The sequence below is a fragment of the Bison bison genome, unplaced genomic scaffold, assembly GCF_000754665.1.
Source record: "Bison bison bison isolate TAMUID 2011002044 unplaced genomic scaffold, Bison_UMD1.0 scf7180017864289, whole genome shotgun sequence".
Lineage (NCBI taxonomy): Eukaryota > Metazoa > Chordata > Mammalia > Artiodactyla > Bovidae > Bison > Bison bison.
In genome coordinates, this window is record NW_011494861.1 from 22,224,658 (window position 1) to 22,239,133 (window position 14,476).

At 38.2% G+C, this 14,476-nt stretch overlaps 1 protein-coding gene across 2 annotated transcripts in view; it reads left to right on the plus strand.

The window, feature by feature from the left end:
- The window catches only part of XPR1 (xenotropic and polytropic retrovirus receptor 1), a 180,523-nt gene extending 167,585 nt beyond the window's left edge, over positions 1–12,938 (plus strand). For both annotated transcript variants that reach the window (XM_010850174.1, XM_010850173.1), the window contains 2 exons: positions 4,051–4,272; positions 7,177–12,938. In XM_010850174.1, coding sequence (XP_010848476.1) covers positions 4,051–4,272; positions 7,177–7,237 — 283 coding nt within the window. In that variant the 3' untranslated portion in view covers positions 7,238–12,938. The remainder of the gene's footprint in view (positions 1–4,050; positions 4,273–7,176) is intronic.
- Positions 12,939–14,476: the final 1,538 nt, after the last annotated feature.

The window sequence follows — 14,476 nt, forward strand, 5'->3', positions numbered from 1 at the left end:
CCAAGATCCACATACAAGAATGTTCACAATAATAGTATTTGCAGCAGACCAAAGTGGAGACTACACAAGGGCTTAGCAATACTAGAGCAGATAGATAAATTGTGATATTTACACACATGCAAATCTATTCAGTAATGAGCAAAAGACTAAATACAAAAACATGAATGAATCTCACAAGGCAAAGTATTGAGCAAAAGAAGTTAGCCACAAAAGAGTATGTCCCTGTATGAGTTCAAATTTATGAAGTTCAAAAGCAGGCTAAATTTATCTATGGTATTAGAAGTCAAAATAGTATTTGCCCTTGTGGGACAGTGAGTGGAAGTGGCACCAAGAGAACCTCCTTGAGTGGGGAGTGCTAAATCGCTTCAGTTGTGTCCGACTCTGTGTGACCCCATAGACGGCAGCCCACCAGGCTCCCCTGTCCCTGGGATTCTCCAGGCAAGAACACTGGAGTGGGTTGCCATTTCCTTCCCCAATGCAGGAAAGTAAAAAGTGAAAGTGAAGTTGCTCAGTCGTGTCGGACTCTTCGAGACCCCATGGACTGCAGCCTATCAGGCTCCTCTGTCCATGGGATTTTCCAGGCAAGAGTACTGGAGTGGGGTGCCATTGCCTTCTCCTGAGTGGGGAGTAAGGTGCAATAATGTTCTGTTTCTTGAAATGTGTGCTGATTACACAATGGGGGTTCAATTTGCTAAAATTCATTATGCTGTGTCCTTCATACTTGTTCACTTCTCTGAGCGTGTGTTACACTTAATAAGTTTTTAAATTAAAAAAAATAATTGAGCTCCAATGGAAAGGTTGTGAGTAGAAACAGGGAGGTAAAAAGTCTTAGAACAGAGATTAGAATGAAAATCTTTTGAGAATCATATTTTGCAATTTAGCAACCTGGGTTATTTAGCCCACCTTCTCAGTGGAAACAATAAAAATGCCAGATAAAATGTTTTTTTAATCTTCCTAAAAGCATCAGTGATCTGACATGATAGCCCAAACTCTTAAGTGAAGGTAGGTACCCCATGATAAGCAGAACACTAAAGCTGATTTTGCACTTAAGAAATTTGCCAAACCAAAAGACTTTGAGATTCATCTGTGATAGCCAATTCAAATTTGTATGCACCTAATACATAGCTTGAAAATAGTAAAATGAAAGTTGACATTGCTAGAAAGTAAAAGTAGATAAATTTATAATTTTAGAGGAAAATGTTAGCATACTTTTCTCAGTGTAAACAAGTAATCAAGTAACAACTTCCCTGGTGCCTCAGTTGGTATAGACTCCACCTGCCAATGCAGGGGAGAAGGCAATGGCACCCCACTCCAGTACTCTTGCCTGGAAAATCCCATGGACGGAGGAGCCTGGTGGGCTGCAATCCATGGGGTTGCTAAGAGTCAGACACGACTGAGCGTCTTCACTTTCACTTTTCACTTTGATGCTTTGGAGACGGAAATGGCAACCTACTCCAGTGTTCTTGCCTGGAAAATCCCAGGGACGGGAGAGCCTGGTGGGCTGCCGTCTATGAGGTCGCACAGAGTCGGACACGATTGAAGTGACTTAGCAGCAGCAGGAGACACGAGTTCGATCCCTGATCCAGGGAGATGCCATATGCCACGAAGCAATTAAACCTGTGCCCTACAACTATTGAGCCTGTGCTCTAGAGCCTGAAGACCACAACTACTGAGCCCACATGCCACAATTACTGAAGCCTCTGAACCTTAGAGCCCGTGCTCTGCAACAGGAAAAGCCACAGCAACAAGAAGTCTGCACGCCGAAACTAGAGAGTAGCCCCTGCTCACCACAACTAGAGAAAAGCCCACACAGACATGAAGACCCAGCACAGACAAAAATAAATAAAATTTTAAGAAAACAAGTGATCAATTAACCAACTTTACCTAAATGACCTATGTAGAGCATTGCGTACAACCTAGCTACTAAATACAAATGCTTTTAAATGCACATGTAACATTTACCAAAATTAACCATGTGTTGGGCTGTATAAAGGAAGTCTTAACAAGTGTTAGAATAAAATCACAAAAAGATACCTGAAAATTCACAAACATTTAGAAATTTAGCAGCATATATATAAATAATCCATGGGTTGAAGTTGAAATTACAATGGAAATTTTAAAATAATTCTGAATAGAAATGTCATTGAAATTCTCCATCACCACCACCTCCCCCCATTCTCTTTTTTCTCTTTCATGTATGCTGCTTTAATTTTTTTTCTAGTAAAAAAAAAAAAAAAGAGGTAGCTCAATTACTTTTTTATTCTTGATTTTTTCTTTTTAAAAAATTATTTGGTTAATAGAATCAGATGTTATATCACCCATTTAAAGCAGAAGCAAAAAATATCCTTTGAATCTTTTTTCTTCTGCAACTACTACCCATTTTTGTGCTCTCTTTTACAGCAAAACTCTTCAAGAGATAACTTTACTTGCTATCTCTGCTCTCTGACTCCTTCCCCATTCTCCCTTTAATTCATCTCGTCCTTTTCCCCAGTACTCAAACTAAATTGCTTTTGTTAAAAATTAATAACAGCAGCAAACACTAATGTGTTATCCTGTACATACCTGGCACTGTTCCAAGCACTTTACATGTACTAACTTAGTGAATCCTTACAACAATCTTGTCAGGTAAGTACTGTTACTATCTCATTTACTGATGAAGCATAAGTTAAGTAAATCATCCAAGGCTGTTACACTTAGTAAGTAGCAGATCCCTAATCTGAATCTAGACAGTCTCCCAGAATCTGTGCTCTTAGATCATATTGCCTCTTTATCCTCTATCTAAATCCAGTGGTTCTTTTATCTGACTTTACCTCTCAGCAAAGCTTTTCATTTGATTTCTCAGAAACTACTCTCTTCTGTCTCACGGTCTGTTCCATCTCGATTTGTTTACTGGTTCTTTTTCCTCTTCCCAAATTGTAAATGTTGGTGTGCTCTAGGGTTTGATCCTCTTTACTCTTCTCCTCCACTTATTCCTAAGCCCATGACTTGAAATTCTGTTCTTATGCTGTCTATAGTCCTAGTCTCTCCCTTGAACTGCAAACTCATATCCATCTAGCTACTGAATTTTCCTCTTGGGTACCTAATGGCAATAGAAATAACTCAGATCTCTAGTAAATGGTCTCACCATTCACTGAAAACAAAAACCTGAGACCACCCACATCCCATGTCCAATAAGCCTCATCTTCATAAATAAATCCTATCAGTCTGCTTCTCATCACCTCTGTTATCCCCACCTGAATCTAAGTCTCTGTCATCTCTAATTGATCTCCCTTTAGCTGTCTTTGATCTCTTCACAGTGCAGCAGATTGATCTTAAATCACATTATTCTCCAGCTCAGAACTCCTTGTTTTCTGACACACTGTAAGTCTAAACTCTATACTGTAGATTTTAAGCCTGTGGATCAGGCCCTTTTCTACCTCTCCATTTTCATCTCCTGCCCTTTTTACCTTCCTGTTCCATTCCAGCCCCACTGACATTGCTGTTGTTTTAACACACCAAAGTCCTCTCCAGTGTGGGACCTTTTGTACTTGCTGTTTCCTCTGCCTTGGACCCTTTTCTTTAGAATTTTACCTGACTTGCTTCCTTACATCACTCAGATTGCTAGATATCATCTCCTCAAAGAAGCATGTTCTGTACCCTTGCCCTGCTTTATTTTCTTCAGAGCACATACTGTTAACTAATTGTTTATTTGCTTAATATCTGTCTCTGTTATTAGAAATTATACAGGCATAGGCTTTGTCTCTGTCATACTGTGGCTTTTCCTGTCATACTGTAGGTATTCAATAAATATTTGTTCAATAAAGTGAAAGAATGAGCACTCTGAACCTGTGTTCCATGAGTCCCTTTCCTTTGCCTATTCCATTTTTGTCCCCTTCCCCTCAACACACACACCACCTTTTTCTGTTTTAATATTCTAGTCCTTAATTCTTTTGTGTGTGTGTGTTTATTTCCATGAGTGGAAAGTTGATGTACTTGGAGGTCTACAGGTGATAGCAGCAGTATATTCGCCTTTTATAAGTAACTCACCCACTCCTACCCCGTTTTGCTAAGGCGATTTGTGTGGAACTTCTTCCGCCTGGAGAACGAACATCTGAATAACTGTGGTGAATTCCGTGCTGTGCGGGACATCTCTGTGGCCCCTCTGAATGCCGATGATCAGACGCTCCTAGAGCAGATGATGGACCAGGAAGATGGGGTACGGAACCGCCAGAAGAATCGGCCGTGGAAGTACAGCCAGAGCATATCCCTGCGCCGGCCTCGCCTCGCTTCTCAGTACGTATGGCTGCCACTTCTGTGAGATGAATTCCCTTCAGGTTTAAGTTTGGAGAAGAAAATAGTATTGTTGCCTTGAGAAATCCGATGGACAGAGGAGCCTGGCAAGCTACAGTCCATGGGGTCACAAAAGAGTCTGGACCTGATTTAGCGACTAAACAACAACATTTAAGTTAAGAAACAGTCATGTTGAACCTGATGAAATTGCTGGTGTTAAGCCATTTTTCACAACCTATGTATAGAATGTCTTAATGGACACATAGTGTAAAATATTATTAGTATGTTAATTAATGTATTAATTAATACCTACTGATTTGGCATTAAAAGTACACTGGGAAAAACTTATTGGAGAATATTTTATTTGACTCTTAAGTATATCTTGTATAAAAATCATTTTCAAGTTGTAAATTTTAAGAACCCTGGTTCTGCCACTTGACATCTGTGTCATCTTGGCCAAATCACTTAGTTTCTCTATATTATTGCTCATCTCGAAATTGGGATTAGTATGGTCCCTGCTCAGAGGGTGGCTAGGTAGTTTGTTTGTTATGACTTGGAATTTACACCAGTTTCCTCACAGAAAGAGCTCAATAAGTATAAACTATTATTATTTTTACTTTCTTAGTAAATACCTACAGCAATATTTTTATCGGTCATTGACTTTGTATATTCCTAAAAGTTGTTTGGAGGATAGCTGTACCCTCTAAGTGTAGGGTTTATGTGGCCACATTTGAAATTTAGAGACAGTAGATATCACAAAGGATTGGAATAAAAGAGGGGACAGGGCAGTTTTCTGAAGGATAAGGGAGTGTTTGGATAAGCTAGAGGCATAGTAAAGACATAAAGGTGGAAATGAGGAATGGAAAGAAAAGCCATGTGACTAGAGCTTGTAACAAATAGTAACAAAATTTAGCTGAATGAAGTATGATTGTAAAAGGCTGAAAGCTTTATCTTGTAGGCAGGAGGAAGTCAGAGAATTTTTTCATAGAATGTTATGAAAGTAATACATTCATAACTTTCAGTGGCACTGTGCAACATATATTGGGAAAGGGAAAACTGAAGGCCGGATCAACTGAAAGACCATTGCAGTATTCTTAAGTATGGAATGTTAAAGACTTGGACTAGGGCGCTTAAAGTAGGCCAAAAAGGAAAACAAGGAAACATTTTAAAGGAAGTTTAAAAAAAAAAATTAGAGATGGTAATAACCCACAGGGAGCAGAGGAGAAATTGCCTGAGCTTCAGATAGAATTTGTAAGTTCTCTGAAGAAGAGATTGTAGAGAAAAGCAGAGCAAGGAACTGTCTTGGAGAACAAGCACAAGCAAGAGAAAAAAAAAAGAACAAACAAAAGGGGTAGGAAAGGAATGGTCAGGGAGGTCAGTAGGAAGAACGTCAAAACAAAGCAGGATGCTGTTACATAGAGCAGGAAGCAGAGTTTGAAGAAGCAAGAGGAGGGGATGTGGAGGCTGGTAGAGTTAGCAAGGTGAGGTCCACAAAGGACTGGAAGACAGTGCAATGGATGGTCATCCCACTGAGCTCCTAAATTCCAAAGTTGAATCCTCGCCAGTCACCAGCAGAGGGCAATCCAGACATACACTCTTTCTGCTTCAAAAACAAGGAAGCAGTAGATCTTTATGTTCAGCTTCAGATGTTCAGTGGAAAAACACCAGTTTATTAGATTGCCTCCAGGGGAAGACATTTAGAACAATGGAGCAGCTTTTGTGCAAAGGAAGAGAGCAGCGAATCTAAAATAAGATCTGAGACTGAATGCTAACTTTGAGACTCTTGCAACCATTTAACACAGCCTTAACATTTTTAATGTCTATTTCTACCTCTATCGAGTAATAATAATACCTACTTTACCTCATGGAGCTCATGAGTTGCAGAATATTTTGATGTTATCTAATACTCCATTTTTCATCCTGTGCAAGAATCTCTTTTATGGAATCCTGAATAGTTGATTATCTTATTTTGATTGACAGTCATCAGTGACAGTGAAGTTTATAACCATACAAGGCACCTGGTTTTATTGTTGGCTAGTTACTGTGGTAGATAGCTTTTGTTGAAATATGCTTCAGTATAACTTCAACCAGTTGATCCTGGTTGGGCTTTCTAACATGACTTAGTATTCTCTCTTATATGTGCTGTGCATAGTCACTCAGTCATGTCCGACTCTTTGTGACCGCATAGACTGTAGCCCACCAGGCTCCTCTGTTCATGGGGATTCTCCAAGCAAGAATACTAGAGTGAGTTGCCATGCCCTCTTCCAGTGGATCTTCCCAACCCAGGGATTGAACCCAGGTCTCCCGCATTGCAGGCAGATTCTTTACCGTCTGAGCCACCAGGGAATCCCCTCTTCTGTGTATACTTCATCAACTGTTTGAAGACAACTGTCATGTCTCTCCTTTAGTCGTAATCTGCTGGCCAACTCTCCTAGTTTTTCATGTGTTCCTCAAATGATTTTTCTGTCATCCTCATCTTAATTCTTCGTTTTGATGCTTTTTATATCTGTTCTCTCACTTGATATTCATACTGTCTCCATGAAGTGAAAGCAGTATTATGTAAAAAGGTATCATTATTCCTGCTTTACAGAGATGAAAATTGGTATCTTGGAGAGGTTAAAAAAATACATCATAAAATCCAAACCCCTCCATTGCACATTACACATGACCTACCATTGTTGCTTCCTTCCTCTGGTTACAACCTAGTTTCTTAGTGTTTTTCCAGTAATATCTGAAATTGAATACAAAGCTCTAGGAGCAGTCTATCTGGTGTAGTACATAGTGTCCATGACTGGTTATTATGTATTTTTAACGGTAGTAAGATTGAAAATGTACCTAATACTTTGGATGTGTTTGTATTTTAGTAATGGACTAAGTATTTTTTTTTTTTCCGTTCATTACCACTAGATCCAAGGCTCGTGACACTAAGGTATTGATAGAAGACACAGATGATGAAGCTAACACTTGAATCCTCTGAAGTCTAGATTAACATCCTTGGTTTTCCTACTCTACAATTCTTTCCTCGACCAACGCAACCTCTAGTACCTTTCCAGCCGAAAACAGGAGAAGACATATAACACGTTTTCCGAGCTCTTCCAGATCGGATCCTATGGACTCCAAACAAGCTCACTGTGTTTCTTTTCTTTTCTTCTCGTTTAATTTTCATTTTCTATTTTTAAAACAAATATTTACTTCATTTTGCCAATCAGAGGACATTTTAAGGAACAAAAACACAGTATCTTCTGGATTGTTTACAATCACAAGGACACAGATACCTACCAGGATGAAGAACAGGCATTGCAAGGACCTCTGATGGGACGGTACCGAGATACCTCGGCTTCCGCTTGGCCCGGTTTTGACTGGTTGAAACCGGACATTGATTTTTAAATTTTTTGTCAGTTTATGTGGAGAATTTTTTCCTTTCCTTCATACCCAGCGCAAAAGCACTGGCCGCACTTGCAGGGAAAGTGCAACTTAGAGCAGTACCTTCATTCACGAAGCTACTTTTTAATTTGATGTAACTTTTCTTATTTTGGGGAGGGTTGCTGGGTGGGTGGGAAATATGATGTATTTGTTACATATGGTTTTCTCATTATTTATGAAACTTAACCATAAAAGAATGATATAACTCCTGTACAATGAAGGTGGTAACAGTGAAGACAGGGGAAACTAATGTTGAACAGCATTTGAGGGTTTAGTCCACAATACCTCTTTCATGAGACGACTTGCACCTGTTTGACTTTTCCTTCCTTTCTTTTTAATTTTAAGCCAAAGTTTTATTACTGATGTTTTGAGTTGCTGCTGCTTCAGAATCCTGAGCGTGTCTCCTGCAACAAAGCCTTCACAACATGCCCACACAACCAGTTGAAATTTACTGAAGAGGCCTGATACATTTTTTTAAGGAACAGATGTGGAATACATTTGCCCATATTCCAGCCGTAACTGAAGTTACGCCTTATTAAGCTTCAACATGTAGGGTAATTGAAGTACAGCCTTTACCAACTTGGGATTAGAAGGCACAGCTATTTCATAGACTCTCTACACCCTCACTGGATAGTCTTTCTTCTGGGCCCACTTACTTTAGCCAGAAGTCGATCAAATTAAAAGTCTGTCTTGGGGAAACCATGCTTTTGAGAGCATAGAACAAGTTGCCCTTCCTCTCTCACTTGACAGTGATGAAACAGATTGGCAGCCATGTCTCCCAGCAGTTTTAAAGGATGAACATTAGATTTCATGCCCTCCTGTGACAGAAAAACTGCCAAAATCGGGGGGGCCTAAACTTGGTTATACACAAAAAGCGTATTTCTTAGAAATTTCAGACTATAATGGTCTGTACACAATGCTCATTTTCACTTTTGTCTAATTTCTTTCCTATTTCCCAAGTCATCAGATAAGCCCAAAAACCCTAAAGGATTTTTCTCCCTTGAATGTGATTGGCATTAAATTTAGCATTATCATTTACTTAGTAATAAAAGCATATGGTTACTGCCCCTTAGTATATCCTTTTGTTATTAGCTCTTATTCCATGCATCACAAGTCTTCACTCATCCCTGTCATAATTCCAGGAGATTAATTAAAATTCCTATTACTATCAGAATTCTACCAATTAACTAACATTTTCTTTTTAAAGGAGTTTTTTTCGTCTTTATTCTGTCAAGCTTCCAAAATTTGGTCCCTTCCTGAATTGAGACTTTTTTCCCCTGAAAAATCACTAAGCTCTGTGGCCTTTACAGCTTTTTTTGTTTTGCCAAGCATATTCCTTGGCCCAAAACTGAAGAAAAGAAATTTAATTTTTTTTTGTTTGTTTAAATAAAATGGATAATTTCTAATAATCAGTGGTAACAATTTAGTGACCCTTAATAGATTAAAGGTTGCATTATTTATACTTGGGATTTTTTTTCTAACTACTCTGGTTTTGTACATTAAAACTATGGGGGAAATATCACTGGTCTGTCCAGAAGGAGCAGTCATTATTACTGAGTTATATAGAAAAGTCCAGTGGACCAGTCATTTCTTGTACAAATAAAACTGATGGTACTAATGTGTATCCAGAGCAATTTGACTTGTCAACTTCATTCTCTGTTAGTAAACCTATATAATGACACACTTAAAATCTTACAGTTGACTTCTGGTATTTTAATTCCCCAGTGTTTTTACTTTAGTGTATCCTATGACCAGTTTGGTCTTTTTTCAACTATTACGATTCTTGACCCTGATCAGTATTACTTTTTCGTAGATAATGCATTGTTCGAATATATTCTTTTTCTGCTGTTGGTCCTATCAGAATAGTTTGTTCAGGAATGGTAAGGCTTAGGTAACTTTCAGCTTACTTTGACAGATGCTTAAACATGTTTTTAAACACAACAGCTTTATGTTCCTCCTGAAGCTCTAAAGAGAAAAGAAGGCTTTTCCTCATCAAGAGGAAACAGTTTGGAAGACAGAATATATAATTTTTTCCTCCAGAAAAGGCAATGTGCATTTTTCTCACCTAACTTTTATATGCTCTAGTTGTGAATGCTGTGTCCTACCTAAAATTTTACTGGAGCGTCTTGTACACTGAAACTCTCAATAGAACTCCTAGGAAATGAACATCACAGAGTTATTTTAAAGGAGCAGCACTAACCAAAGGAAAAACGTCATCTGATTTTAGGTTTAGGAAGTCTAGTTTTATTTTAGAATCACTCAATTGATGGTATCAGTTAAAATACCCCCAAATGAAAGAAAAAAGTATTTTTTAAAAAGGATAAAATTTCTTTTTCATTTTGTGATAATATGGAAAGCATTGATGTGTGTAGAGAAAGTAAAAGACAAAAGCGGCTTATTTTCCATGCACAAATGTGCACCTCTAATTAAGGCTGCCTATACCATTAAAATGGATTAATTAAGGATTTCATACTATACAGAGAGACATTAAAATGATCACAAATTGTCATCATTAATTAGGTTATAATAGTTATTTTTAAGATTGGAAAGAGGTTGGAAACCTATGTGCAACTTTCTTTTTCAGCATCAGCCCTTTTTCTCCTTAAAAAAGCTGCTTCATTTCAGATACAGAAGCAGTGCTGTGGGAGGAGAATGCCAATCACCCCAGCAGTAGCATGTGTGAACCCTTAGAGAAGGAAAACAGAGCCCAGCCCCTCAGATCTGTGACATCCCAGTATTCCAACATGAGAGTTTGAAGATTTTAACTGAGATTTTGCCAGAAGTAACTTGTTGGTATATGATATCCTTCTACCATGGTTTGACCAAAGTATATTCATGATAACTAGAGAAAGCAATTTATGCTTTCTTAACTAAGGCAAGTTAAGAATAGGAGAAAATAGTCTATTGAGTGTACAGGCATTGATTAACAGACATTTAGTTGAAGAGAAATAAGGTAATTGTGGAGGTAGCAGAGAAGAGCAAGAGGAAGTTGGACCTTGGCAGCAGAAGCCGGGCAGTGAGGAAAGTAGGTGAGCTTGACCACATCCTTTGGGTGGTTATACTGCTGGTAGACACCTGCCTGTTTTGCTAACCTCTTTCTCCACTACTTTCCTTTACTCGGGAAATAGTTCTTTATGCCCAAAAGCAATTTTATTAGCAATGTCTAGAAAAAAAATTTTAGTCTAAGGAAAGTAATTTAGAAAATAACTATCCATGGTGTTATTTTATTCAAATATTTAGGATTCTCTGATGTGATTGCACTTTATTTGGTAAATGAATTTCAGATTATTTTCTGTAATAGTTTGCATGAAATCTTTTAGTTATTAAGAAATAGGAGCTGTACAGCATATTGAAATTTTAAAAATTAAGGTGGCTTCTCAGATTGAAAAAACTTACACTGAATCTAAGGCTTTCTCAACTACAAAATCACCGAACTTTTAACACATCTAATTTTAAAAGCCAATAATAGATATGATCTATGTCACTAAGTTAAGACAGTAAAAGTTCTAGTAGAACTTCAGGAAAAGTTAAGAGAAATCAAATTTTTGAACTTAATTCATTCCTTTTTATGATGCATCTGGCTTATTTCTTGCTTTTGATGATTAGCTGAAGCAAGGAAAGGTTAAAGAGATTTTACAAATTGCTTAAACACATATGTTTCTGCATTTCAGGTATCAATCTTGATAGCAAATCTTAAAAGCTAACTTTCTGCATTATATTTTCAGTCTATGCAATGTCAGCACAGTCATAATGTGGTCTAGAGTTTATTATATTAGATGGTAAGAAATTTGTGCTGATAAATGCTTTAAACCAGTATTACCCAGTGTTAAGCCACACCACTCACCAAATATGAAGACTTCAAAGAAGTTCGGAGCTTAATTTAAATGATATGAGAAGTTTGCCTGGGAATTGAGAGGAGCCTGCTGATTGGAATGGTTCATCATGCCTTTCTAATATGAATTGGCAAAACTGTGATATTGAGTTGCCCCTTTAAAAACAACCTTCCGGAATGTATTTGCTTGCTTACTATGGAGTATAGTGGTTATCACATTGGCCTAACACTTTGAACACACTTACTACAGAAGAGGAAGTCAGAGGGACAAGATGAGTTTCCCTGAAGAGAAGCAAATGATTATACTGCTTTTCATCTAAAGTATGCTTCCTTATAGCAGACCTTTATTTTATTACTAAAGCAAAACCACCTTCAGTTTGTTTGTTTGTTTTGTTTTATGCCATCAACCTAAGGAGGACAATCAAATAACCAACTGTTGGCCTTGGATTCAGTGTGTCTGCTAATTACACCATCTCATCTTATATACCTTCAGACCCGTTACTTGAGTAAACGTCCACCATATCACCTTAGTTCTTCCTATGCCCTTTCCTCTGTGCCACCACAAAACAGAGGGAAGACTTAACTACCAGAAAGATGTGAACTTCTAAGAAAGAGCAAGGATTTCATCTCACTCTCCTTTTATCATTATCTCTGAAGTCCCTCCCTACAATTCCCTGATGGTCCATGCTGCAACACCAGCATGGTGGAAGTGAGAAAGATTGTGGGGAATCCCGAAAGAGTAACTGTGACATTGTTATTCTTTTGAACTATAAAATTGTGAGCCACTCACACTTGCAGAAAGAGCAGAACTCTTAAGCTTTATCACATTGTGAAGATTAATATCTTACTGTTTTCCAGATTAGCACAGAAGCTTGTATCAGTGAAGAGTATTTAGGAGGGCAATAGGGTGTAAAATGTACCTGTCTTTGAACCCTCTCCCTCTTACTCATGTTTCCTTCACCCCACCCCACCCCACCACACTGTGTTGGTCAGGTGATACTATTCTATGAAACTGAGCTATAGTTGTCGAAAGTAACCATGGAATGTGATTAGTCCTCTGTGGGTGCTTCTTCCCCTGCTTCTTCTCCCTTGCTTTCTTTCTTCCTCCCTCCACTCTGGTAAATGGAAAAGGTGATGTCGAAGAACTGATGCTTGCTTGGACTCATGTTGTATCTGTGACTATGCTGTTAACTGTCTCCTTCTTCCTTCTTACATGGGTAGAATTCTTACGAAGTGTGGCGTTCCCTTCTTGAAAGTAGGTTTAATGCACAATGTGGTACTGTTTTCTAGTTTCTTGATGGTTGTATAAAGCAAAAAGTTAATGTGGTTATGTGTTTTTAAAAGAAAATAAGTGATTGGTTAAAAAAAAAACTGTTCTTTTTTCATTATTACAAGCCTTCACTGTTTTCCAACAGTTTACTGCCTCCTTTGTCACTGGTGAATGGTTTGTGTGACTGTGTGTTTTTCTCTCTGGGTTTCTTGGATCCTGAATATGATTCCTCTTAGGACTACTAACTTGTTAAGAGTTTAGGGCAAACAGACTTCACGGGTGAACATTTTTTAACTCTTTTACTAAATTGAAAAATAATCTAAAATAGCATTTTTTCTTTAGGTAATATATGAAGTGTGACCCTAAAGCAATGGGATTGATGCAGCCGATCTTTTTTCAGTTAAATCCTGAACAGCTAGACACCTGTTATTATTCCATACCCAGACACTGTGGGAACGTAGAATTTTCTGTGGAATTCCTGGATTATTACTCTTATCTATCTAGAAAAAGTTATCAAAGTAACTGACCCCAGGATAAATATACTCGAAAAGAGAAAAATATTTTATTGACTAAACCAGAATATGATAACATGCAGTTACCACATTAAAGTCAGGATAAGCTGTGGATATATATGACTCATTGGATCCTCAGCACCTCTCTCTAATCTGATGATAATAATAACATGCTCAACATTTGTATGCCTATAGGCGTATACATACACTATAGTGTTTTACATTTTTAATTTTAGTCAATCAAGTGTTCTGTAGCCCTTCGATAATGAAATATCAAAGATAGTTTAGAAACTTGTTTGTCAAAGATTGTTCCTGTCAACTAGAATTCAGACGTTTTTTTGCCTGCAGTTCCACAGATTCTGTAGAAATCTTTAAGCACATCCCTGGCAGCCTTCGTCAAAAAACTTGCTGGGTAGGGTGTGTGTCCTGCTGCCAGCTATGGTCAGTGACCACGAGGATATACGCTGACTTTCTTCCATGCAATGCCCCAATCTTAGTCTAGTCTGGAGTTCTAGCAGTAATACAAATCAGGGGAGGGGAGACATCCTTTTTCCAAAGGTGTTTTGTCAGTGGGAAGTCATACAAAATCATATTTACTGAAATGTGTCAAGTACCTAGACGATAGTAGAGGCCTAATAAATATTTGTTAAAGTGAAAGGTAACTTCTGGAGATTATTAGTAGATAAGCTATTGAGCAAATTTAGGAAGTAATTGACTTTTTTCCCCCCATCGATTGCTACAGAGGTTGTGCCTCTTAAGAACACTTGCTTACTGACAAACTGGTCAGTCATCCTCTGTTGAATCAAGTTGTGTGAAAACTTGATCCTGGTGCTCCCTTCCTGATAATTAGCTGCTTCTTCATCCCATGAACTTTCTATTCTACTCCACAGAGAACAGATTAGGTCCCCCAAGGGCAGAGTAGTCACTGCTGACCCTCACTGCCCAGCACAGGCAAGGACCATCTCTCATCAGTGACATCATGTAGTATTAGCACCATTTATAGAGGAGAAAGTGCATAGTGCCTGGCTGTGGACACTGCAGTAACTACTGACCCTGCAATTAAGATGCAGATCTGACTGGCTGGAGAGCCCACATTCTCCCTGTTCCTTAGAAGGAGAAAACATATTTCTTTCTTAGCAGGAACTAGGAAGCAGCTTCTTTCCAAAGCTA